General features: G+C 50.6%; 1 protein-coding gene across 1 annotated transcript in view; it reads right to left on the reverse strand.

Annotated features, from left to right (window-relative positions):
• The window catches only part of LHFPL7 (LHFPL tetraspan subfamily member 7), a 156,159-nt gene that overhangs the window by 111,973 nt on the left and 20,889 nt on the right, over nucleotides 1–23,297 (reverse strand). Inside the window, exon 2 of the mRNA XM_075013519.1 lies at nucleotides 525–663. Coding sequence (XP_074869620.1) covers nucleotides 525–663 — 139 coding nt within the window. The remainder of the gene's footprint in view (nucleotides 1–524; nucleotides 664–23,297) is intronic.

Genomic DNA, 23,297 nt, shown 5'->3' on the forward strand with positions numbered 1-23,297 from the left:
GAAGCCGGTGAGTTGAGACATATCTAACTGGCTGGACAGAATAAAAACTTAACAAAAGAGAGCAGCGAATTTCCTGGTGATCAAAATGGCATCCCCTGAGACGCCATCATTACAAAAGGGTGTGGTATGACCCCAGACAAACACTTCTGCAAGCAAGACCCTTTCATTCCAAAGATCTTCTGCATTATGCTTGGCCTTTAGTATTATTTTCACATATATTAGCATTCCCATGCGTGGTAAGTGACTGGCTTGTTGCCGTCCTTCCTGAGCGCTACTAGGTGAAGGATGGCAGAGCTGACAGTCTGATTGGCTGTTCCAAGACCCACAGCCAAAGCTTACAGACTTGGGCACTCAAAGACACCCAAATAAGGGGCCTCATTTTGGGAGGCTCTGAGCATTCATTGCCACCCCTGCGCCGACGTCAGTCACAGCACTGGCCAGAGTTCTGCCACGATGACTTGTCCTGGAAAACAACAATGCCATTTGAACCCCCGAGTGCTGAGATTCCAGCCCAAGTCACTTACCCGCTGCTGTCTGCATGTAGCCGGCCAGGGTACACGCTCGTCTCTCGCAGAGCCCATCGGGCAGGAATACTGCAACGACCGCCAGCAAGCAGCTGATGGCCAAGAGGGCACAGCCTCCGGAGCACAGCACGGCACTGGTCTGCAAGGACAAATGCACACAGGGAGGCGTTACAGGGAAGCAGGAAAATGGGCAGCCTCTGAGACAAGTGTCACTCATCCACCAGCCCCCAGCTTAGGTCAGAAATCAAGCTGAGTTTGGGTAGCTGCGGCATCGCCGATCACTGCCCAACTGTTTCACATGCATGAACTGGCCTGGGTAACCGGCATGGTCTAGACAATTGAAGAAGCCATGACTGAGGCTTGAGCTATGCCAGACAGGTAAGTCAATTGCAGATACACAATTCTAGCTATGGCAACAGCACAGCTAGAATGGACTTATCTGCAATCAACTTACCTGGCCGTCCTCACAGAGGGAGGCTGACGGGAGAAACTCTTCCACCAACTTCCCTTACTCCTTGTGATATCGAGAAACACAGGAGTCGACTGCTGACCCCAGTGCGATGGATTTCGCTTGTCCCTACCAGGCAAGAGAAATCAAACTCCAAAAGCTCGACCCTGCCTGGGATAGATGTGCCCTGAGTACTGCCTTTCCCAGGAGAGGTGATGGGGTCTGACGCCTTTGGGGCTCCTCGTGGCTGGTCACGCAATGCCCAGCTGTACCTTTGGAACCTTAGTTGCCTTCCAAATTAACAGCCAGCGTGATCATTAATTAAATGAATTTTCTTTTTAATCTGACATCATGTGTCTGGTCTCCCAACATTCAGTCTGCCCTGAAATTACAAAGAGAGCTATGTCATCTGAGGCTTCCCCCAGCCTTCCCCTTTGGCATTCTGGTGAGTAAGCACACTGTTAAATCTTTAGCCCACGGCTCACCTGTCACTCAGTCCCCTGGGTGATCAGTATTCAGGCAATAGTGATAGTAGCAAATGTATTACATGCCTGACAGGATTATGTAACGAACACAAGAGCCATTAGACGCCACCGATGCATTTCTGCACCTCCTCTGACAGGTACGATGGATCCAGTCAACGCAGCCATCCCTGAAAGTTCTCTCATTAATACCGAGTTCTCAGATGAGGCTTAACCATGTGGAGTGAGACCTGCTCCCGGGCTAATTCCACTGCTGCATTCACCGAAGGGAACATTAGTCTGGCATTATTCTGGAACCTTCCCAAGAAGCCAATGGCTCCTTGCATAGCTTTTGTCTGGGATATCCAGGATCACTTTTCATCAGTCATTCTCCCTCTGTGTTTTGAAGGGTATCTAGTAATTTATGATGACCAAATATGAGCTCAAGCAGTGCATTTGTTATTAAATATTTATACTCCGGTAGCGTCTACAGGCCAGCCAAGCTCCCGTTGCGCAAGGGCCTGCACAGACATATAGGCCATGGCCACAGTACCCCTCCCTTTCAGAAGGGGCATGTGAGTGAAGGAGTTTGGAAGATGCTAATGCGGTGCTGACATGAATATGCAGTGCCTCATTAGCACAATGGCGGCCACCCGCGATTCAAAAGTGCCGCTTTTGGAATAGGAAGAAGAGGCTTTCGAAGTGAGAGGGGGTCCTTTCGGAACACCCCGGCTGCGCGGGTGGCGTGCATTCCAAAAGTGGCACTCTGGAATCACACGCAGCTGCCATTGTGCTAATGAGTGCTGCATATTCATGTCAGCAGCTTATTGGCATCTTCCCAACTCCCTTATCAGCATGCCCCTTCCAAAAGGGAGGGGTAGTGTGGCCCCAGCCATAGTGAATGACAGACCCTGGATGCTTATGGCTGACAAGCGGAGCCATTAACTAAAAACAAATACTTTTGCCGGAAGATTGCAAAGTAACAACTTTATTTCTTAAAATCCAGAACCTTAACACAGGAGGACCCGCAGCAGAGAGACAAAGCAGGCTGCTCCAGAAGGCAGCAAGTCCCCGCACGTTGCTCCAGGCTGGCTCTTTGCAGACTGACAGCCGACAGACCAAGGCTGCGTATTTCCCTACAATGCCCTGCAGCGCACAAGCACGACCAGGAAGCCTCTCACTCTCACAGCGGTAGGTTGTAATTTGCATATGATATCCCAGGGTAGTCAAGAGGCAGACTGCAGGCCAAACCCAAACTGTCACATGCTTCTGAACGAACCTAGAACCTTTTTAGTTATTATCATTTTTGTCTTCTGGAGTCTGGACCTTGGCTGCACCTAAACCCAGAAATTTGGAAACTGACAAAAAATAACTGATTGCCCCTGCTGTACCCACCACACCCTAAAGAACATAGGCATGAGAAATAGGGCTGCAGGGGGCTCTACAGAACCCCAAGATTTTGGGTATCCTGCCCTGTGCCCCTGCTACCTAAGGTCCAGGCTGCCAGCCCAGTGCTTCTGCAGTCCAGGATCTCTGCTGCCAGCCTCACACCCTGCTTAGCCACCAGCCCCATAATCCTGCACCTGAGGGCTCTGCTGCGGGGCCAGGCATGCAGGGTCAGGGCAGTTAGCGCTCAGCACCACCACTCCAAACCCTGTTCCAACACCACTGCTGAAGAGCTTACAGTCTAAAGGACAACGCGGCAGGTGTGTGAAAACCAGGGGGACGGGGTGGGAGCCAGCGGAAGAGCCACACCGGGCTGTGCACTATACCTAAGCAAATGCCACCCTCCTCACCGCTACGGGGGCAGAGCAGGCAGGCAGGCAGCTCACATCTGCCCAGCTTCACGCTGTTCTCCGCCAGCTGTCACAGCCTGGCCCCTTAACGTTGCACCCTCAGGGTGCAAGTTGTGTCTGAATAAAAAACCCAGCTAATTCATGGTGCAGACTGACAGCACTCAGATATCACCTCTCAGCTGTGCTATTCAGGGTCTGGCACTAAACTCTCAGCCCCAGTATCCACCTGAGGCTCAGTCTGCTCTAGGCAGGTAAGTCGACTGCACCACGTAAAACCATGACATCTCTTCATGGTGTTTAACTCGTTCCCTGGTTCACTACACTGAGAACCTTTTCCACAGCCAGCAAATAGCAAACTTCAGAGGCACATCCAGCCTCTCCGGAAGCTGGAAAGGAGACTCATAACCTGCCTTCATGGCAAAGCTTTTCAGAGGAGACATCACTCCATGAGCTTCTTAACGATCTCACCAGCTTTCCCAGCAGGTGGGAGTTAACCCAGAGGTGGGAAAAGTACCCCAAAAAGCTACTTAAGTAAAAATACGGCTGGGGGTAAGTAAGTGCAAGTCACTGCTGTCCCTCTGGAAAACTACCTGAGTAACAGTGAGCAGGCACACAGATCACATCTTGATTGTACTCAAGTACCCAGAAGTGAAAGCCGCTGCACTTTTACTCAAGTAGCTGTTTGGGTACTTTTCCCACCTCTGGTTAACCCCAACAGCCTGTCCAAATTTCCCTCTGGGTAAAGGTGTCCTGCCAGCCTGGAATCCCCAGGTGTTTGGACACGCCTTGAGGCAGAGACAGTAATTTGTCCTCTGTGCCTTTGGCCTGCTGCGGGCACACCGGGGCTCTCGTGGCCTCAGTGAGGCATTACCACTGTACACGTGTTCATGTTACATGTGGCTTGGAAGCTAGACCCCATGACAGCAGACAGGCACAGGACTGCTGTTTTGAGCCCAGAAAACAGCCTGGCCAAAGCCTCAGCCTGAGCTCGGCCCATGGTTGCTGAGCTGGCGCCAGGAAACTCACAGGCACAAGAGATGCAGGAGGAGAACACAAGGTGGGATCAGGAAGGACTTCAGAAAATAGCTGCACTGAGCCAGGGGATCGCTCCTTTGTTCCACTGTAACCTGACTGGGACCCCATGGTCCTGGCTGCAGAGTTCCTGAGATGGAGGGGGAGACTTTCCTCACCTGGCCACACCCCGCAGCACTGCCTCAGGCACCACCACTGCTCAGCTCAGAGCAGCGAACTCAAACTGCCCTCCAAGAGATGGCCAAACAGGTGTAAGGCTACCTTTACACTGCTGTTTTTAGCTCAGCAACCTGGGCTACCTGAGCCAGGCTCTGAGACTCAGAGCCCCTGGTCTCTTATTGCTAAGTGACACTGCCCCCTGACTGCAGCAACCTGGAGACATGGGTTCCATGCCTGGCTCTGCCACAGGCAGCTTGGGCAAAACACCCCCCTTTTCATGCCTCAGTTTCCCCTCCATACAACTGGGAGAGTGGCTGAGGATTCCAGGCGCCTAGGGGAAGGTGCCCGTCTCTCTTCGGTCCCCAGTGGCAATCCCACCCAGTGACACTCTCTCTCTCCTCTGTAAAGGGCTTTGAGAGCCACCAACGAAAAGCTGCTGTGCAAGAAGCAGGTGCTGTGATTAAGGTGGGGACTGGTGCAGTTGGGATAGACAAGGTGGCAGGCCGAAATCAGGCATCTGCTGCTCTCACCTGGCCAGGACACAGTCAGGCAAATGGAGGAGAGGACATGCCAATGCATCATGCAGCTGTCCTGGGAAAGCAGGGTGCTCAAGGCAACACGGTGCAAGCTTTTGGTCAGCTGCTGCCAGTGACTGTTCAGCGCCAGTAGGCATCAGCAGCCAAGGCCTGCATGTGCATTCCAGGTGAGCTCCTGTAATCCACCCCAGGCAGCACAGGTAAGAACTGAGCAGCAAGTTTAGCTCAGGTGCGTGAACCCAGCACATAACAGAAACCCAACATGTGACATGCTCCCTCCAGACAGGCAGCAGCTAGTCCGACACACGGCAAACAAGAGAAGTGACTGGCCGTTTTGATGCTGGAAATAGGAATGCAAATGCCGCCAAAGACTGAAAGCAAGAGCTGGTTTTGCCTGAGTCCCGAGACTGCTTGCACCAAGTGTCAGCCTGTGGCACAACAGGCCAACAACAGCATTGCTCTGGGAAAGTGGACACACCTTGAAAATGGCAGCTACCGTCACAGCTCTCAGCCCCCAGCGGGCACTGCTCTATACTGACAAGGCCGGAGACCCACAGCAGGGAAGAGAAAGAGAGAACATCAGCCCCTGCCGGAGAAATGTGGGCTTGACTTCTGTAAGGCATCTCCAGCTCTTGCTAGCCAAGAGGGAGAAACCCTCTTAGCTTCCTAATGAGGACTGCCCGCAAACAAAGGTCCAGTCATTCACTGGCATTACAGTCTCCATAGAGCCACAGTGTCCGTCGGACTCAGCTTTTCCCTCCTCCTCTGCGTCGCTTTACTCCCACTCTGGGCTGCACTGAAACCATCCAAGTCCTGGCTACTTGAGCACTCCCACTGTAGGTACCAGCGGCAGGGCCATCCTGCTCATGAACTGCACGTCCCAACTTGGCCAACCTCGGTGCAGCCTGGGGGTAGCAGCAGGTCTGATGCACCGTTTGTCCTAATGACACTTCTGGTTAAAAATGCGCAATCTTCGTTTCAGGTTCCAGCTTCTGAGCAACCAGGGTTACCATAGAAACAGAACCAATAAACCCCTTCCTTTCTTCCCCCGCTTCCCTCTCCACCAAAGGTTATAAATCATGATCCAGAACTAAATAGTCTGTTAAGTGCCTGTTCAGATGCAGGACCCACAACCCAGCAGCTGCAGGGAAAACATCGATTGGGTTTGTTCAGGAAATCTCACAGAGCTGTCCACAAGTCTAATAAAAAATTCTCTTCCCCTCCAGGAACAGATTGGACTTAAAGTCTGGCACTGCCTTAGAGTCATCACGATATTTGCAACCGAGATTGCACCTTTGTTTGTTCTTTAAGCCAAGCATGCCATTTTCAAGAGCCGGTCACCTCCACCCTGCTGGTATAGCAACCAGTTGCAGCAAGGTGATAGAAATTAAACGCAGGAGAGCAGAAATGGATCGTCTCCTCTGTCAAAGGACACACATGAGGTTTGGGTTTAGATAAGTGGAGGGATGGGGGAAGAGTCAAAGTCCTAACGATTCAGGAGGAAAGTTCCATTGTTGGAGATGAGCAAAAAACACTGCAGTGGCAGCCCACAGCTCCTCTTGTCCCTTTGCAATCCGCCCTCGAGACTGATCTGATTTCTCCCTTTGAAGTTCAAGTATATGAGTTAACACCCGTGTTCCCTGGAAGCTGAGCGATTAGGCAGCTGCCCAGCAGACATTCCGGTGCCGCCCAGCTGATTAGCTCACAGTGGGCAGCCTCTGTTTCCATTGGTGGTGCACATCCACACATGCCTTGATGCACGTAACAAAATTTATTCTGAGCATGGATTAAAAAAAATTAGCGGGAACATCGGTGAACACGCCCCTCCACTGGGTCATTTCCCTTTGCCTCTCTGCAATCCACTTTGGATTCTTTTCTCCCCAACCTTCTGAAAGTTATTGACACCAGCTGCCTCTCATTCCCCACTGCCTGTGTTCCTTTGTTCTCGGGCCCAGTGCCACCTTCATAATAAGGCGAGGTCCTGAAGGACTAATGAAAGATAATGCCCCTCTGCTCTGTTCACACATGAAGTGGCATACAATGATTAGCATGTGAGACCAGTGCTTTCCCCATCTGCTGTTACACTGCCGCAGCCCTGCTGGCATGGCTGTTTTGCTCATTTCACCACAGGGTTGACTTCCAAGAGGAAATTATTATTACTAGACCGAGCAATACTGTGGCTTTGTCATTTCTCCACTCGGCTTTTCCCCTTCTATTTTTGGGGAGACAGTCGCCAGCAAAGTGTTTTCCATTGTGGGGCGTACAAGGATTTTTTCCCTCCAGCAAGAAGGAGGGTGCTATGTACACACAGGGTGAGCCAGACCCAAAACACTGACCATTTACATAAGCCAGGTGGCTCAAAGGGGCAAGAAAAGATTAGATTACAAGTGCTTGTAGCAGAGACTTGCTTCTTGTTCCGAGTTTGTGCAACAAACTCTGAGAACAGGTGCTTGGTCCAGGACGCAGATTCTTAGGCACTAGTTCAATGCAACACAATGTAATACAGGTTGAACCTCTCTAAGTTGACACGCTTGGCACATGGCCCGTGCTGGACGAGAGAATTTGCCAGACCACTGGAGGTCAATATTGTCTAGGACATTACCAATACTTCCACATTTAGAGGTAAATCACAGCTAAACAGCAGCACAGAACACACAGACAGGACTGGTGGTTGTAAACAAAATTTATGGGACTGCGGGAAACCTGGCCACACCCATCGTAAGTGGTCACCCAGCTAACTAAAATCATGCTGGATGACAGACATTGCTGGATGAGACAGTTCCGGATTAGAGAGGTTCAACCTGTATAATATAATCTCCCGGTACGAGATGCTCATAAAGAAACGTCTGGCCTCACCATGTTATTACTGCTGAAACCTCCAACTGTTTGCTTTGCTCCAAGCAATTCTCCCCACCGACTCTTTGAGTATAAACTGTAACCTGCATTTGCTGTGCTGGGTCAGGTTGGCAGGGACAGCATATTTCAACTGCTCCATTATTGCAGAATTCATTTAGCATTCAAGGCAAGGCCACCAGCCAGCCATAAAGAATTCGTTTGCTATTCATGCCCATGTTGCATGAGCGCTATTTCCATAGTTGTTCATTTCATGACAATTTAACACTAGATAAGCTCCTGTTAATGGACACTTGAAACATCGCCATTGCAGTGCTGAGGTTTTACCAGGGCTAGCTGTAAAACACACACTTCTCATGCATGTCTGTCAGAAATCACGAAAGGATTCCCTACCCTCCCGCCGCTTTTGGAATAGAAGACTTTGGAGGCTCAAACAGGATATCCCTCTACCACGGGGTGTGTCCTGTGCGCTCGCTCTCTCTCTCTCTCTCACACACACACACAGAGTTTTGCTATTGTTCTCTCTCTCTCTCTCTCTCTCTCTCTCTCTCTCTCTCACACACACACACACACACAGTTTTGCTATTGTTTGGTTGGTTGCTTTGCTTACCCATGCAGGGCTGTGGCTGCTGGTTGGCTAACTCCTCATGTATGCCACGCTGCTGGTGGTGGGCTATTCATTCCTGGACACTGAGCTGCACTGAGCAGTTTATTATTGTAGGTTGCCGGTGGGGTTTTATCGTAGGGTTAAGCACACACAATGTGCATTCATGTCATTATTTTGGGAATTGGCAGGGGAGAATATTAATCATGAAGAACAAACAGATAATGGAATGGATTCTGCAACTTCTCTTGAACTGAACCCTCACGTGTCAGTACCCCTGTCAGAGTTGTTACCCCACACTGGTACAAAGTAGGTTAAAAACAGCCCTGGGAGAGGGCTATCCCAGGAGCCAATCAAGAGAGGGCATGAAACAGCCAATCAGGGCCCAGCTAGGCCCTATAAGAAGGAGCTCTTGGGCAGGAGAAGTGCACAGTGGCCCAAGCTCAGAGGGAGAGGGACCTGGCTGCCTTCCACCATGGACTACCTTGGACAGAGCAGTGTTGGGGGAATGAAGGTGGTGACAGGGGAGCTCAGGCTGAATAAACTCCAGGCTCAGGCCTAGTGACAGGGGCTCAAGCAGGCACTAGGGCTGCAAAGGAGCAGCCAGGGCAGGAGAAGGCAGCAGGTCTACAGCCCCTTGCCAATAGCGAATGGCCATTTCAAAACGCAGCTTGCCTCTGAGACAGGGGCTAGATGATGACTGGCTGTGGGTCACTGAAGCAAGGTGGGTACAGGAGCTTGGGGGTTTCCCCAAGGGTGAGGATCCTATAGTGTGGAGCACCGCGGTGGGGCAGTCGCCTCAGGGAAGGGCACCGCGGTCTGAGAGAGATGTGTGTCCTAACACAAGGTGGTGGAGTAGGTGAGAGTGAATGAGACATCAGCCAGAAGAGGGTGCTCCAGTGCTGGGCAGAGGTAATTCCCACAGTGACCAGCAGGAGGCGCCACAGCAGTAAGTCCCCTCGTTGCTTTGGGATCGGGTTCAGAAGTTCCATTTCGCCCTGTGTATTGCCCCAAGGGCTCAACACTAGGGGTCCCCCAAACCGAGGCTGACACTCACAGCTCACACCTTCCGGCGTGGCTGGGCCCAAGGGGCTGGTTGAGAACCGGGGCGGAGACTGAAGACCGAACCAACTGTGGCCTACAAAGAATCCAGGCTTCCATCCCCACCTCTGACGCCTACTGAGGGCAGCATAACTTAAAATATCTCACAGGTTCGATCCTATTGCAACCCAGGTCCCCAACAGGTTTGGGTGATGCTCATCCAGCTTGTGCCAGAACTGCGCACCGGGGCTCATCTGCTTCCTTTACCCTCTGATGCCTTCAGACCTTCAGCCCCTTCCTCTGATGAATCCAGTCTCCTCTGGCAGGAGAGCAACAGCAAGCCCTGAATTGCAGATTTGTGAAAGGGTCTGTGACAGAAGACAGGGCAGCAAAAGCTTTTCCTCCCCTTGCAAACTGGGAGCAAGGTGAAGCGGCATTGGGAAAGGGAGGGGAAAGGAGGAGGACTCTTCCTTTGCATCAAACAGACAGAGCACGTGGCATTCTCCCGCTGCACTGTGCCTCTGTTACAGTCAAAGCTGAAGGACGATACAAGAAGGGACAGCCCCCCCCCTCCGGGCTTATGGGAAATGCTGCCTGAACCAGCCTGGATCTGAGGTTGGGGCTGCAGCCCAGCTAGAAACGTGGCCGGGGGCAGCCGTGCCTTTGGCTGAGGTGAGCGCAGACTCTGAATGGAAAGTGACAAAGCTGCAGTGTGCATTCCCCTCCCATCCGCCCACAGCCTGGCACTGGGGCACCTTTTGTCTCCAGCCCAAGCAGTACAACGAAGGGCAGGATGAGCCCACAGGCAGACGGCACCAGCAGAGAGGCAGCAATAACATCCCGGGAGTTGGCAGCTTTGGCAAAGGTTATTCCGCGTGGCAGGTTACCAGGCAGGTAGCTTGGAGAGCCTGTCAGTATTCAGGAAGGAAGGGCCTGTCTGCTGAAATCAGCCCCAGAATGACGGCTTGCCAGAGGGGCCTGGGCCATTACGGTAACGCTTCTGGAACCTCTGAGAGCAGGTCACAGACAGAGCCCAGAGAGCATCCTCCGGCCCAAGCGGAAGTGTCTGTGCCAGAAACCACCCTTGGCCTCTCAGTCCCCCTCAGCTCATGGCCAGAAGCGGGCTGAGACCTAGGCCACCTTGTGCGCCCTGGAGTCCTTCGCAGCAGAGAAAAGACCAGGGAGCACAGCAACCAACCTCAAGGGGTCTCAGGCACCATAGGCTCTCTCTAGCTCCATGACTGACCACACCCAGCCAGCGCTGCCTCTAGTCACCAGCCTGCACTCAGAAAACAAGGAAGATGTTGGCTATGCTCCAGTCACTGCAGAGGAGCCTGCACCATGCACATGGCCCAGACCTGCCAACCGTAACACCAGTCCTGAGTCGCCAGGCGAGCTGCCTTCAGAATTCCTGTTTTTATAGCGCAGGGTGTGGTCAGAGGACACAGCGCCTGTCAGGATGGGGTGCTCTGAGTACTGCAGCAATGATGGGACGTGGTTGTAGGAAGGGAAGAAGCTGGCTCAGGACTAGCTCTGCTGGAGGGTTATTGGTCACCAGCCCCTTGCACGGCACTGCAAGGCAGGGGCATTATTGGTTACCAGCCCTCTGCATGGCACTAGAAGGCAGGGGGGTTATTGGTTACCAGGCTCCTGTGGGCACTACAAGGCAGGGGCGTTACTGGTTACCATACCCCTGCACAGCACTTCAGGGCAGTGGGGTTATTGGTTACCAGCCCCCTGCACAGCACTGGAGGGGATTAGCTACCTGCCCCATGCCTTACATGCTGCATTCAGGCAATGACAGTCACTGCTGATGTACAGTTCAATCACTGGGAGTTCAGACAGCGCTCTGGGCAGCCTCGTGCCCTTTCTGAACACCCGGGAGTGGCACATGCGAGCCAGATACGGTCGCCAGACATCTGAGTCACTCAAGCACGGATGGCTGCTTCACTCGGCTGTCTCTGCCATGACTCTGACCCATCGAGATGAGCGGTGCTCCAGGCAGGAGAGAAGCCGGGTCAGGAAGCAGCCGGGAATTACAAGGCATTCTCTGCGCCTGCCACTTCCCAGCGTGAGCAGACAGGGGCTGCAAATGCAGGCAGCACGGCGTGCCACTGGCTGTGTGCACATCCTGCCCGCTCCCCAGCCACGCACTGCACGGGGACACGGCACAATCTGTCGGGAACATCCGACGGCTGCTTGTGGGGCCGTTCCTGTGGCAGCTGCTGGCCGTGCTCCTTTCCTGTTCGCAGGGGGCTTTTCCCTGATTGCCAGCCTCTCAACCAACTACCCTCCCCCCACGTCCCCAGTGACTCCTCTGCACAGATCCACCCCCGGATCTGTACAAGGGCAGCTTGGACCAAGTCCAGAGGGCTTCCTCCTGCTTCTCAGCAAGTCCACTGGCAGGTCAGTACTGCAGGAAGGGAATGTACTGATTTGGTGAAAATCCGCAGCTCAGCACAAGTGGCTGCAACGTGGTCACCTGGGGTCTTGCCCTAGCTCTGCCCTTAACCCGATGCAGGATGCTGGCCAAGTCCCTTTCCTTCTCTGTGCCTCTGTTTCCGCTCCTGTCTGTCTGTCCACCTGGAACTCAGGCGGGCTCCAAGAGTTTGCACAGCACCTAGCACCGCGAGGCCCAGATCTCAGCAGCAAATTTTAAGCCAGGTGCCAGCAACCCCCAGGGCAGGTGCCAAGAGTGGCACAGGAGCTGATTTTCAGCCCTGCCCCTTCTGTCCCAATCAGCCGGGAGCTTTCTTAAAGCCAGGCCACCTGTGGATTAAAAACAGACCAGCTAATGCTACCAGCCCCACCTAAATGGTAACACTCAGCATCCTAAGCTGTTTTGAGTAGGACTATTAGCAACCTTCAAAAGTACCACTGGCACTCGGCCTGTACCTGGAGGTCAACTGGTCAAATTTCAGTGCTCCGCCTTGGACGGCTGCTGACCCCTGCTTTCGGCAGTGCTAAGAGGCAATTGCTAATCAAAGCAGGCCAGCCTGGAGCCCAGGAGGTACAGAGGTTGCTTTAGAAATAACACCTGCATTTTTTTTCTTTTAAGCTGATTTTGCTGAGCATTTTGCTTTGCAGTTTTCAGCCACTGATGTAAAAGCCCTCCCCCGCCCCCATGTTCATTCGCCTGGCGCAGAACTGGGACAAAGGCCTGGCACTGGCGGGCTACCCCTCCTCCCGGAGATATTTTGAAGGATGAATATTTCACAGCACAAAGAAGTCTCCACAAAGCACTTCTGCGAGGCAGCTTCGTTTGAATGATCCCAGCTTCCTCTTAATTACCTTAGTACAAATCCCCTACCAGCTCACTGCTGTTGCTGGAAACGAGCCATCAGCCACTCACAGCCTTAATCAGAGCTAAAAGGCTGAGGTGAGAGAAGCTGCGGGAAGGGCAGAAGAGGAGGTGCAAACTGGAGCGGTTCATGGAATGCGTTGCCTGGAGAGGTGGTGGATTCTCCATCCCTCGAGGTTTTTAAGTCCCAGCTGAACAAGGTCCTGGCTGGGATGACTGAGTGGGGGTTGATCCTGCTTGAAGCAGGGGCTGGACTAGATGACCTCCTGAGGTCCCTTCCAGCCCTGTGATCCTGTGATCAATGAGCCAACAGAGATCATTACCAGCAGAGACAGAAAAAATACCCCAAAAGTTACTTGAGTAAAAGCACAGTTACTTGGGAGGGTGCTTAAGTACAAGTCACCACCATGTCTCTCTGGAAAACTACTTTAATAAGAGTACACACACGTGTCACATCTCTATTGTACTCAAGTACCCAGAAGTGAAGGCAGCTGCACTTTTACTCAAGTAACTTTTGGGGTACTTTTCCCACCTCTGATTACAGCCTGGAGAGGTTTGATACAAAGTGCTGTGTAAGCAATAGGGGGCATTGGCGTCGGACTAAGAGGCCAGTGCACTTCAAGCTCTTTGGCGAGACAGCCCATCTCTTCGGTCATGCCTTTCGCTGTGCTAGTACACTGGTGGGTAACCTGCAGACCCCCAGGACTCCATGTGCAGCCTGCATGTCCCCTCTCTGCCTCCTACCTCCACACCTCATACACTGGGGGGGGCCCACACCTACCTCCTCCCCTCCAGCACCTCCAGAGCACCATAAATTGGCTGATTGGCACACTGTGCCCACTCCTCCTCCCGCATCCCACTCCCAGAGCTTGAATGCCACAAATCAGCTGATTCGCAACATTCAAGCTCTGGGAGGAGTAGGGATAGGGCGCAAATCAGCTGATCCCTGGTGCTCTGGAAGAGCTGGCAGGAGCAGGGACAGGATGTGCACGGGAGACAAGGTGGGCAGAGGCTGGGCTGGGATTTAATATTGTAAAGTAAACATAAATGTTTTTTCTTATTTTAAGTTAGTGGCAGCTCTAATAATAAGATGGATTAAAGCATTTCTACTTGTTTTGGCCTATTCAGCACACAATGTATTAATGTATTCCACCTTAGTCTTGGGGTCATGGTTAGTGCACACGGCCGACTTCAATCTTGCAGCCCACTGAGACGGAGGAGGGCCACTCATGTGGCTCATTCACAAGCTGGGTTGCCCACCGCTGGCCTAGTGCTGTCACAATGCTATTTCTTAACCATGTCCAGAGAAGAGCAACTAAAATGACTGAAGGGCTAGGAAATACGACCTCTGGGAGAAGATTAAAAGAATTGGGTTTGTTTAGCTTGGAAAAGAGAAGGCTGAAAGGGGACATGATAGCAGCTTTCAAGTACCTAAACAGGTGTTGCTAGGAGGAGGGAGAAAGATTATTCTCCTTAGACTCCAAAAATAGAACAAGAAGCAATGGGTTTAAATTGCAGCAAGGGAGGTTTAGATTGGACATAAGGAAAAATTTCTTAACTGTTCATCATTGGAGATATTTAAGAACAGGTTAGATAAATATCTAATAGAGGTGAAAAAGATGGTGCTTGGTCCTGCCAGGAGGGCAGGAGACTGGACTTGATGACCTCTTGGGGTCCCTTCCAGTTCTAGGATTCTGCGATTCTACGATGTCCTCCTGTCACATGGCTACCACTCACTCCTGGGTCAACAGAACCTCCTCCTTCCCACTGGCTCCTGGATATAGACCTTGAACCTCTTGAATCTCTCCCCAGAGTCACAAGGCAGGAGGGAGGCCATGTGGGCAGCTCAGGCGGGATGGCACTGATACCACAGAAAGACACTTCAGTCCTCACGCCGGCCACAGCACTGGTCCATGTTAGGACACTGATGAGGTGGAAAAGCAGCTTTGTTGCTTTCCAAGAAGATGAAGAGCATCCTTTTGTCGCTGGCTCCCTGTTTGGGGGAGATCCCTCCCTGAGGAAAGTCAGGATATTTTAAAATAAGAGATATTTTATTTGAAAACAAACATATCCAAGATGCAAATACCATACAGAGAACATTCAGTGTTCACTATGTACAAAAACCTGGTGAGGGACAATGAAACCAACCACACAAAAAACCTGCCCTGTAAACGTCAGACAGGGCATCAATGATTAAAGCACGAAAACAGATAAATCGGTGAGAACATATATTGCACGTACTGAGGACTAACATACACTAAGCAGAAAAGTATGCAATAATTCCACATGTAACCAAACACCACCATATTTTTCTAAGCATTTCTATTAGAGTAATATTTTCCATTATTCTAGTCGTATAAAACTCACTCACTCAGTCTATGTATGAGGGAGGAATTGCAGATTTCCATTTCTCAACATAACTCTTTTGCCGACTAAAATAGTTACCACATTCTGTTTTAAATGGTAAAAGCAAAATTCCCGACACCTAAAATGCACAAGCTTGGAGAGCAAAAGACATTTTTAAGAGCACATTGATGTGGTGGTATGACGTAGGGTGATGCGGAGATCCAGATCATATGCCTTTTTGACAAGGACAGTGTGTGTGTGTGTGTGTGAGAAAGTTTAGCCTGTGGCTTTTTGTGTCGCTGTGGGCTGACAATCTAGCTTTAAACAAGTGTGCTGGAATTCTGTATTACCTCAAACAATCTCTTGTCTTGAAGAATCACAAGGATAAAGAACTAGGGGTATCTTTCACACTAAGCCAGGCATCCTCCCAGGGTTCTGCAGTGATAGGAAAGCGAGCTTCCTTTACTCCTATCAAGTAGATTTCATAATGTGCCACTGCCACCAGACAGCAAAAGCCTAACCAACCCAAAATGGGTCTTTCCAAAAATACCAAATACCGGTTATGAATAGGATTTGGTAATTCTTTCCTGGAAAGGTCATATATATTCATGACAAAAATAACCACCTAGAGCTACAAGAGAGCCCACGTGGCAGGCAATACCCATGCAACATACTGAGGAGGAGCATGCAAATTTGCAGAAAAACTCCACCCCTCGCACACACACGCTATGGCAGTGGTGGGCAACCTGCAGCCCACTGGGTTCTATGCACAGCCCACGAGACACTTCTACCGTTGCCCACATGCAGGCCTGCCAGATTCCGCTGGCTTCCATCTGCATATTTTTTCCCATTTGTATCACTAAAGTGACACACCCGTGCAGCAAGGGCACAGGAAGTGAGGGGCGTGCGCTCCCTCTGCATCTGATCATAGCGCTGCTATCACTCAAGCGGCACACCCTGCAAATTCTAGCTACGCACGCACAGTGAGCAAAACTACCCTGCACTGGGAAACCCTCTAGGTTATGACAATCTTGTGGCCCACTGAGATGCAGGAGCGCCACTCATGTGGCCCACCCACTAGCCTGGGTTGCCTCTCACTGTTCTTTGGAGACTGTTAAAGAAAGCTCATTTCTTACAGGATAAAGAAACCTTGAGCCGACGCTGGTGCAGCCAATTAAGCTGTTAAATGAGAGGAAGGCAGATAGCAGCAGCATTCCATGGAAACTGGCTCCTTGCAGCTCCAGCCTTTAGTTAAAAGGCTAAGCAACAGCTGGTTGCAAGCATGCAGTCCCTGGTATGCTTGAGAAGTCAGCCAGGCACAGCCCCGATTAAATGGAACTACAGCTCCCTCGGGGAGCTCTGGAGCGGAGTGATAGAGCTTTGGGGGAAAAAAGAATCATTTTCTCACTCCTCGACAGTAAATAATACATCAGTGTGGCAGATCAGAGATGAAATTATCATTGGAAATGCTGGGACACGTGCGTGCCAGCTATTAATAACATGTCTGCCTGCCACCACCTCTGTCCACTTGATTAATTATATATAGAAGAGAAGGTGCACTCTCGTCTCGCACGGGGGGTTATTTGGTGTAAATTAGTGTGTAATTGGGCGAGGAAATTCACTCTGATCTGTGTGGAAAACAGTATCATTAAATAGATGGAAAGGCATCTTCCCACGCGTCAGAAGGAACGAGGAGTAAAGATGGCTGTCAACCATAAAGGCAACTGCAAGATGATATTGGTGGGGTTGTGTTGCAGCATTCCCTGCAAGCTGAGTGGCCGCTCAGTAAAGATGCAGCTGCCGCCCAGCTCCTTAGCAGATTAGCCACAGCCGGCAGAGTGTTTTTCTACTGGTGGTGTACCTCTGCACATGCCTCAGCCCACGCAAAGTTTATTCCACCCCAGATGGAAAAATTGATGGGAATTCTGACTGGGTGCCTCCAGGATGTTGTGGTAGCCGGAGATCAGAGAACGACTCTTGTCGGTGGTGTGAGGAGAGCGTTCCCAGCGGCGGAGCTGCGCAGAGCTGGGAGAGGCCTCCCTTGGTTGACTGCTATACTGAGGTGGAAGCAGCAGAGATGCACTGATGTGGTCTCACCTAGCAGTTACCTGCATCCAGTTAACGGCAGGGAGAAAGCAATGGAGGATCAACACAGAGCACCCATGTCTGAGGCCAGAATCTGCCTGTTTGAACATGAGTCAGAAACAGCTTTGGGAGCAAGGAGAAGTGGCTGAGAATGAGGGACTACCATCAAGATAGGATGCAGGGCAGCTGTATGAAAGGCAGCTCTGGGGCATGCGGTAGCCAGCCATGGTTTGCTTCTGACCTGACTCCTTTCCAAACCGAGATTAAATACACAAATGGCCTTGCACTTTCCAGCGCACTCAGATCATTAACCAGTTGGCTAATCGTGTCCCTGGCAGTAAATCATTTGCATTTCTTTTGGATCAGAACCTTATCCTAATCTCTGTGTTCCACACAGACTCACATATAAGCAGCTCTTCCTACAGTGAGCAGACTCCTTCCTGCCCCATCAGCACCATCAACTCAGCACCACAGGCACCCAGCCTCTGCCTGACCTCTAGCTGTGGCCTAATTCAGCGCCGCACAGACAGGTGGAGGCCAGCTGTGAGGTAAGGGCACCACAATAAGATGGCAAAACCTGTTGGGAGACAATATTTGCTCTGCTGCAAAGAAGTGCCTTATTTACACCAATCACAGCATCCAAGGATGGGATCTGGAGATCTGTCGTCGAGGATACTTGCCTGTTCTCAATGAGAGAACAACAGACCCATCTCAATAACCCAGAATCATCCCTAAACTCACAGCCAGGCATGCTGCAACTTAAAGACTAGCTAAAGGGTCACACTTTCTTCCTCAGGAAAGCATTTGTGAGTGCAGCAAACAATGCTTAGAAATCAGCATCTGTTGAAATTGGTCTCCACAAAACCACAGATGAGCCACACCAAGGCCAGCAGGACACTACCCAGTAGAATTCAACCCCTAACAAGAAACCTTTGACACACGTTGGGCCAAAGCCATTCCTGCGGTGTAGTTCCAGGAAAGTCCATGCAATGACGCTGGGGACAAATCATAGAACACTAGATTGGAAGGGACCTCAGGAGGTCATCAAGTCCAGTTCCCTGCCCTCATGGAAGGGCCAACCACTACCTAAATCACCCCAGTTAGATATTTAGCTAACCTGTTCTTAAATATCTCCGGTGATGGAGATTCTACAACCTCCCTAGGCAATTTATTATAGTACTTAACCACCCAGACAGTTAGGATATTTTTCCTAATGTCCAGTCTAAGCCCCTCTTGCTTCAGTTTAAGTCCATTGCCCCTTCTCCTATTTTCAGAGGCTAAGGAGAATAATTTTTCTCCCTCCTGAAGCTAGTTTTGTTTCCATGAAAACCACGCCCCTGCCCCCTTCCCCTCCCCAAATGCACTTACACTTGAGACAGGTTTACTCCTCCATGATGGAACAACTGGGTCTGATCAGGATTCGTTTCCTGTAGCCCTCACTCTAAGGATCTTGGTATGCAAACGGGATCTCTGTCCGAATTAGTCTGTACCTGCTATTCATTCCCGCACCGAAGGGCCTTGTGATGTCATCACTGTGTTCACGTCAGAGCAATGCCAGAGGTGGAGCATTTTGGCCTCAAATGCATAGGAAGCCACAGGAGCAGAGCATCATATTTCTGCGAGCCTGCAAAAGTCTGAAAGGAGAGGAGGGAAAGACCCAGCAGGAGAGAAGCTGGGTAGATACATGGCTTCTCCAAGGCTACCAAGCTGCTCTTCAAGAGTGTAATCCTATAACTACAGGTGCAACCAAAATCAACAGGCATCTCACATGCAGAGCCACCATGGGCACAGCACTGCTCAAGGCACACCTGACATGCATGAGAACACTGAGCACAAACCCTCGTGGTTTGTACAGGTCACGCTTCTCGCAGCTGCACAACCCCCAGGGAGATGATTTGCATCCAAAGACGGCCCGAACTGTTGCAGCCTGTCATCAAGTTCTCAACCAATGCTTAATAATCATCAGCCCTCAAACGGGATATATTCATCCCAGGGTAGTTATTAAATGCTGAGTGGAGATGAGAGACGGGAGCAGCAAGATGTATCGGCTTTAGACACGGTTATTGTATTAGCCCAATGACAGATATCTACTTTACTGCAACGGAAGAATATTGCTGCATTGCAGGAAGATGAATAGGCCACAGCCCAGTGACGCCAGAGGTAGTAGAAGCTGTATAAATGTGCAATTTAGCCTTCATGGCATCTGGAGAGCGTCATGGTGCATGCCAGCTGCACAACACGCTGCGGCTCCAGATCATCTGGGTAAAGCAGAAGTCGCATGAGCACTTGCTTGACGCCACCCCGGAGCAGAACCCTGCTCCCCTCAGGAGCAGAGGCTTCCATGAGCTGAAAATCTATTTCAGCCATTGAATTCCAGCCAGGCCAGACTGACGGCTCAGACCAAAGACCATGACAGAAGCAAGACAGCAGCTGGACTCCCCAAGAGCTGAGTGTGTAAGAAGGTCAGGGGGTTGTCCAAGAAGGCACTGGTATCCCTTCACGGTACTGAGAGAGGAATGCAGAGAAGTACATGATACTGTTTAGGGACATAGTGAGAGATCGAGAGAGGTTGTGGCTTGGCACTTGAGAATGCAGCCTGCCAAGGTGACTGAAAACCACCCATTGGCCCAGCACCCAGCCCCCTTGCTGAGTTGGGCCTGCAAGGGATTAGCATAGAATCATAGGGTTGGAAGAGACCTCTGGAGGTCATGAAGTCCAACCCCCTGCTCAAAGCAGTACCACTCCCAACTAAATCATCCCAGTCAGGGCATTGTCAACCTGGGACTTAAAAACCGCTAGGGATGGAGATTCAACACCTTCCCAAGGTGGCCCATTTCAGTGCTTCATCATCCTGCTGGTGAAGTTTTTCCTAATACCCAACCTGGACCTCCCACCCCTGCAACTTGAGCCCATTGCTCCTCATTCTGTCATCTGCCACCTCTGAAAAGAGCCTCTCTCCACCCACTCTGTCACCCCCTTCAGGTATGTGAAGGCTCCTCTCAAATCACCCCTCACTCTTTTCTCCAGAGATGAAAAACTCTCCCTCCACATCCCAGGCAAAGAAATCCAACCCTCTACAAAGACTTATGGATAAAACGCTGCATGCCCATGCCAGGCCTGCAAAGATGTTCCAAGTTCTTGTGCTTTACTGTTTTCCAGGTAACAGAGCTTGCTCTTGCCTTCTTGCTGGCTACTACCCAGAGGGCAGAGAAGATGGAAATAGAAATATGCATAGAACTAGATGTAACAGGACTGCAATGGAGTGACTCCAAAAGGCAGCATTCCATCCCGTATCCCCAGTGGGAGAATCCCCTTGTAGAGTCCTGGTTTTTCCACTCTCCAGCTTCGTTTCCAGGTATTTACACTTTCACTAAGGAGTTTACCTGGGACTCGGATGAGGTTGGGGAGGGGAAACAAATCCATGCATAAAACCAATACATCATCTGCTACCCTGGGTATTGTACAACACACCAGATCAGGAGAATAAGAAGTTAATTCATTGCATAGGTTCCTCAGTGGCTTTGTTTTGAAGCAGGGCCGGAGGGCCGGGTGGAACCTTTGAAGGTAGCACCAGATCAGATCCACCTACTTTCTGTATCTATCTGTGGCCATATGTAACCCACATACCAAGCTGTATGAGAGCTAGACCACTCAGAGAGCGAAAGAATGAATCTCCTCTACAGCCTTAGCTGAGAGCCAGCTGGCCTCTAGATGTAGAGGTGTCTGCACTAAACTCCAGAGGTCCCTGGTTCTAACCCACCTGTGGGCAGTCACACAGGTACAAAGGGAGCCCTGAATCAGCAGACGTGGATGGGATCATCTGTCCTCCTCACTAGATCTCATCCTGGACTCCTCTGTCGTTAGGGATTGGCTTAAGCCCTGAAGCATAAGATTTAATATCCCTTCCAGACTGCGTTAGTATTAACAAGCATAACATTAACATTCTTGCTGGAAAGATAAAAGTTCCATTGTATTCGCACCCTTTGCACAGGCTGGTGTAGGATTTCAAGTCACAACATCTCATGGCCTACAGCTGAACTGCCACGCTAGACCAACACACAACATTCAAAGAAAAATCAGAAAGCATAAAGGGGGGCAAAAATCAAAAAGGAAAGGTGTTAACTACTCTGGGGCAGCTTCATTGTTCTGCAGAGATCCGGTCTCTCTCCCTCTGCTTGTGGCTATACCATCCTCAGTGCCAAAGGAAATGATTCAGGAAACAGGATGCAGTTGAGAGGTAGGAAAACCAAAAATAGACAAAGAAAAAACAAACATGATCCATTACGGCTGCTTGTGAAAACCCAGCTCAGTGAATTTCAGGCAAAAGGCCATTAATCATATGATAAAGTACAACTACCCTCTGAAAAATGACTATGTAGAAGTGGCACCTGGCTACCCAACAGATCAGCTCCCACCTCGTATTCCTGTCCCATCAGCATGTGTTACTGACACAGGGTTTTCCTTTTTGCTTTTGATAGCCCTGCAGGAGCACAGGCAGCTTTGGGGCACCGAACCAGCTTCTGTTCTGCCTCCCCCATCCTTCCGGGAGTCAGTCGGGCTCCAGTGTCAGGATGAGGGAAGTCAGGAGCTAAGTGGAAGCTTAAAAAATGAGTCTTTAGACTTCTGTCAATGACAGCCATTTGAAACGGGCTCAAGGGGACACACCAGAAGGGACCACACAAAGTCACAGGCAGGGTTGCTTTTCACACGCCACGTCTCTCTTTGGACCACACTGGCCAAGATGTTCCAGACTTGGTCCCCCCAAGACAGGCATCTAAATGGAAAAAAAATTCTGTGCCCCATCAATCACTTTCATGGGATGGGTCCTGCCTGGAATCCTCTGGGTGCTTTCGACACCCACTCTATCAATGTTCCCTTTTTTAAAAATATGGGCCTTCGTGTTTCCAAGTACAAGTGGCAGTACTGCGCCCTTGCACAAGACTCTATGCATCAGTAACAAGAGAGTCCTTGCCCCAAACCGCTGACAGCCAAAATGGACAAGGCAGGCAAAGGAAGGGTAGGAAAACAGATGCACGCATAGAAGTGACTAGACCAAGGTCACAGAGCAGGTCAGTGGCAGAGCCAGGGACAGAAGGGAAGTGAACCAATTCCCAGTCCAGTGTCCTCTCCACAGGACCCTCCTGGCTTTTTCTCCTGCAGTTTAATTCTGTCTTCCTCAGCTGCGTTGACCCGTCACCCTAGTATCAGGGCTGCAGCATACGGCTTAGGCCAAATGCTATCCCCTGCTTAGCCACTTCCCAAAGCAGAGCCATGCAGTCCCCTTGAGGTCCTGGAGCAACAGCCTCCTTCTCCACCATGCTACAGGAGAGGGATGTGCCCACTTCTTCCTCTCTTGCTTCCTAATTACACAGCAGGTGAGATCTGCAGCTATGGAGCTACACCAGAGAGCAGCCTTTTCCCTCTCCTGCACCGTATCGATCTCTGAGATCCTGCACCCAGAACCTTTTGAGTTATTCATCTGCACTGTTAAGACATAAAAACCAGTCGTATTTTCTGTGCCCGCTCCCAAGGAGAGTAATTGTTTATCCCCAAACAAATTAATAGTCCCTCTGTGGAGCGGTAAATATGCTTTTATGTAGCATAATAAATTCTGATTAACAACAATCCTATATCAATTATTTGATTACCTTTGGGGTCTGACATGCAGGCCACAGCCACTGCGGTCATTAAGCAATAAATCTGCTGCAGACTCCATTTCAGCTAAACTACCATAAAAATATTTTTAATTCATTTATGCAACACTCATCCCTGGGGGGAAATGCTTAGTATTCCTAAATTTAAAAAAGAAATCCATTAACCTGTCCACTGACACGCAGCACCCAGGGCTGGGTTATCAAAGTGCGAAAGACAGGGAGAGGAAGGAAAGAAAACAGATAAATTAGGCCCGGGTAATTGGAAAGGTGTCTGGCTAGTAGGAGATAAACTGGGGGTAAGTCTTCGCTATGCAGCAGATTGACACAGTCAGGGTCAATCTTCCGGGGTATCATTTCATGTGCCTACTAGGGACGCATGAAACTGAACTATCTGGGGTCAACAACTGGGGTCCTCAATATCGCAAACCATAAGGGAGGTTCAGAGGGCAAAGTTTCT

This window comes from Carettochelys insculpta, chromosome 19 (assembly GCF_033958435.1).
Source record: "Carettochelys insculpta isolate YL-2023 chromosome 19, ASM3395843v1, whole genome shotgun sequence".
Lineage (NCBI taxonomy): Eukaryota > Metazoa > Chordata > Testudines > Carettochelyidae > Carettochelys > Carettochelys insculpta.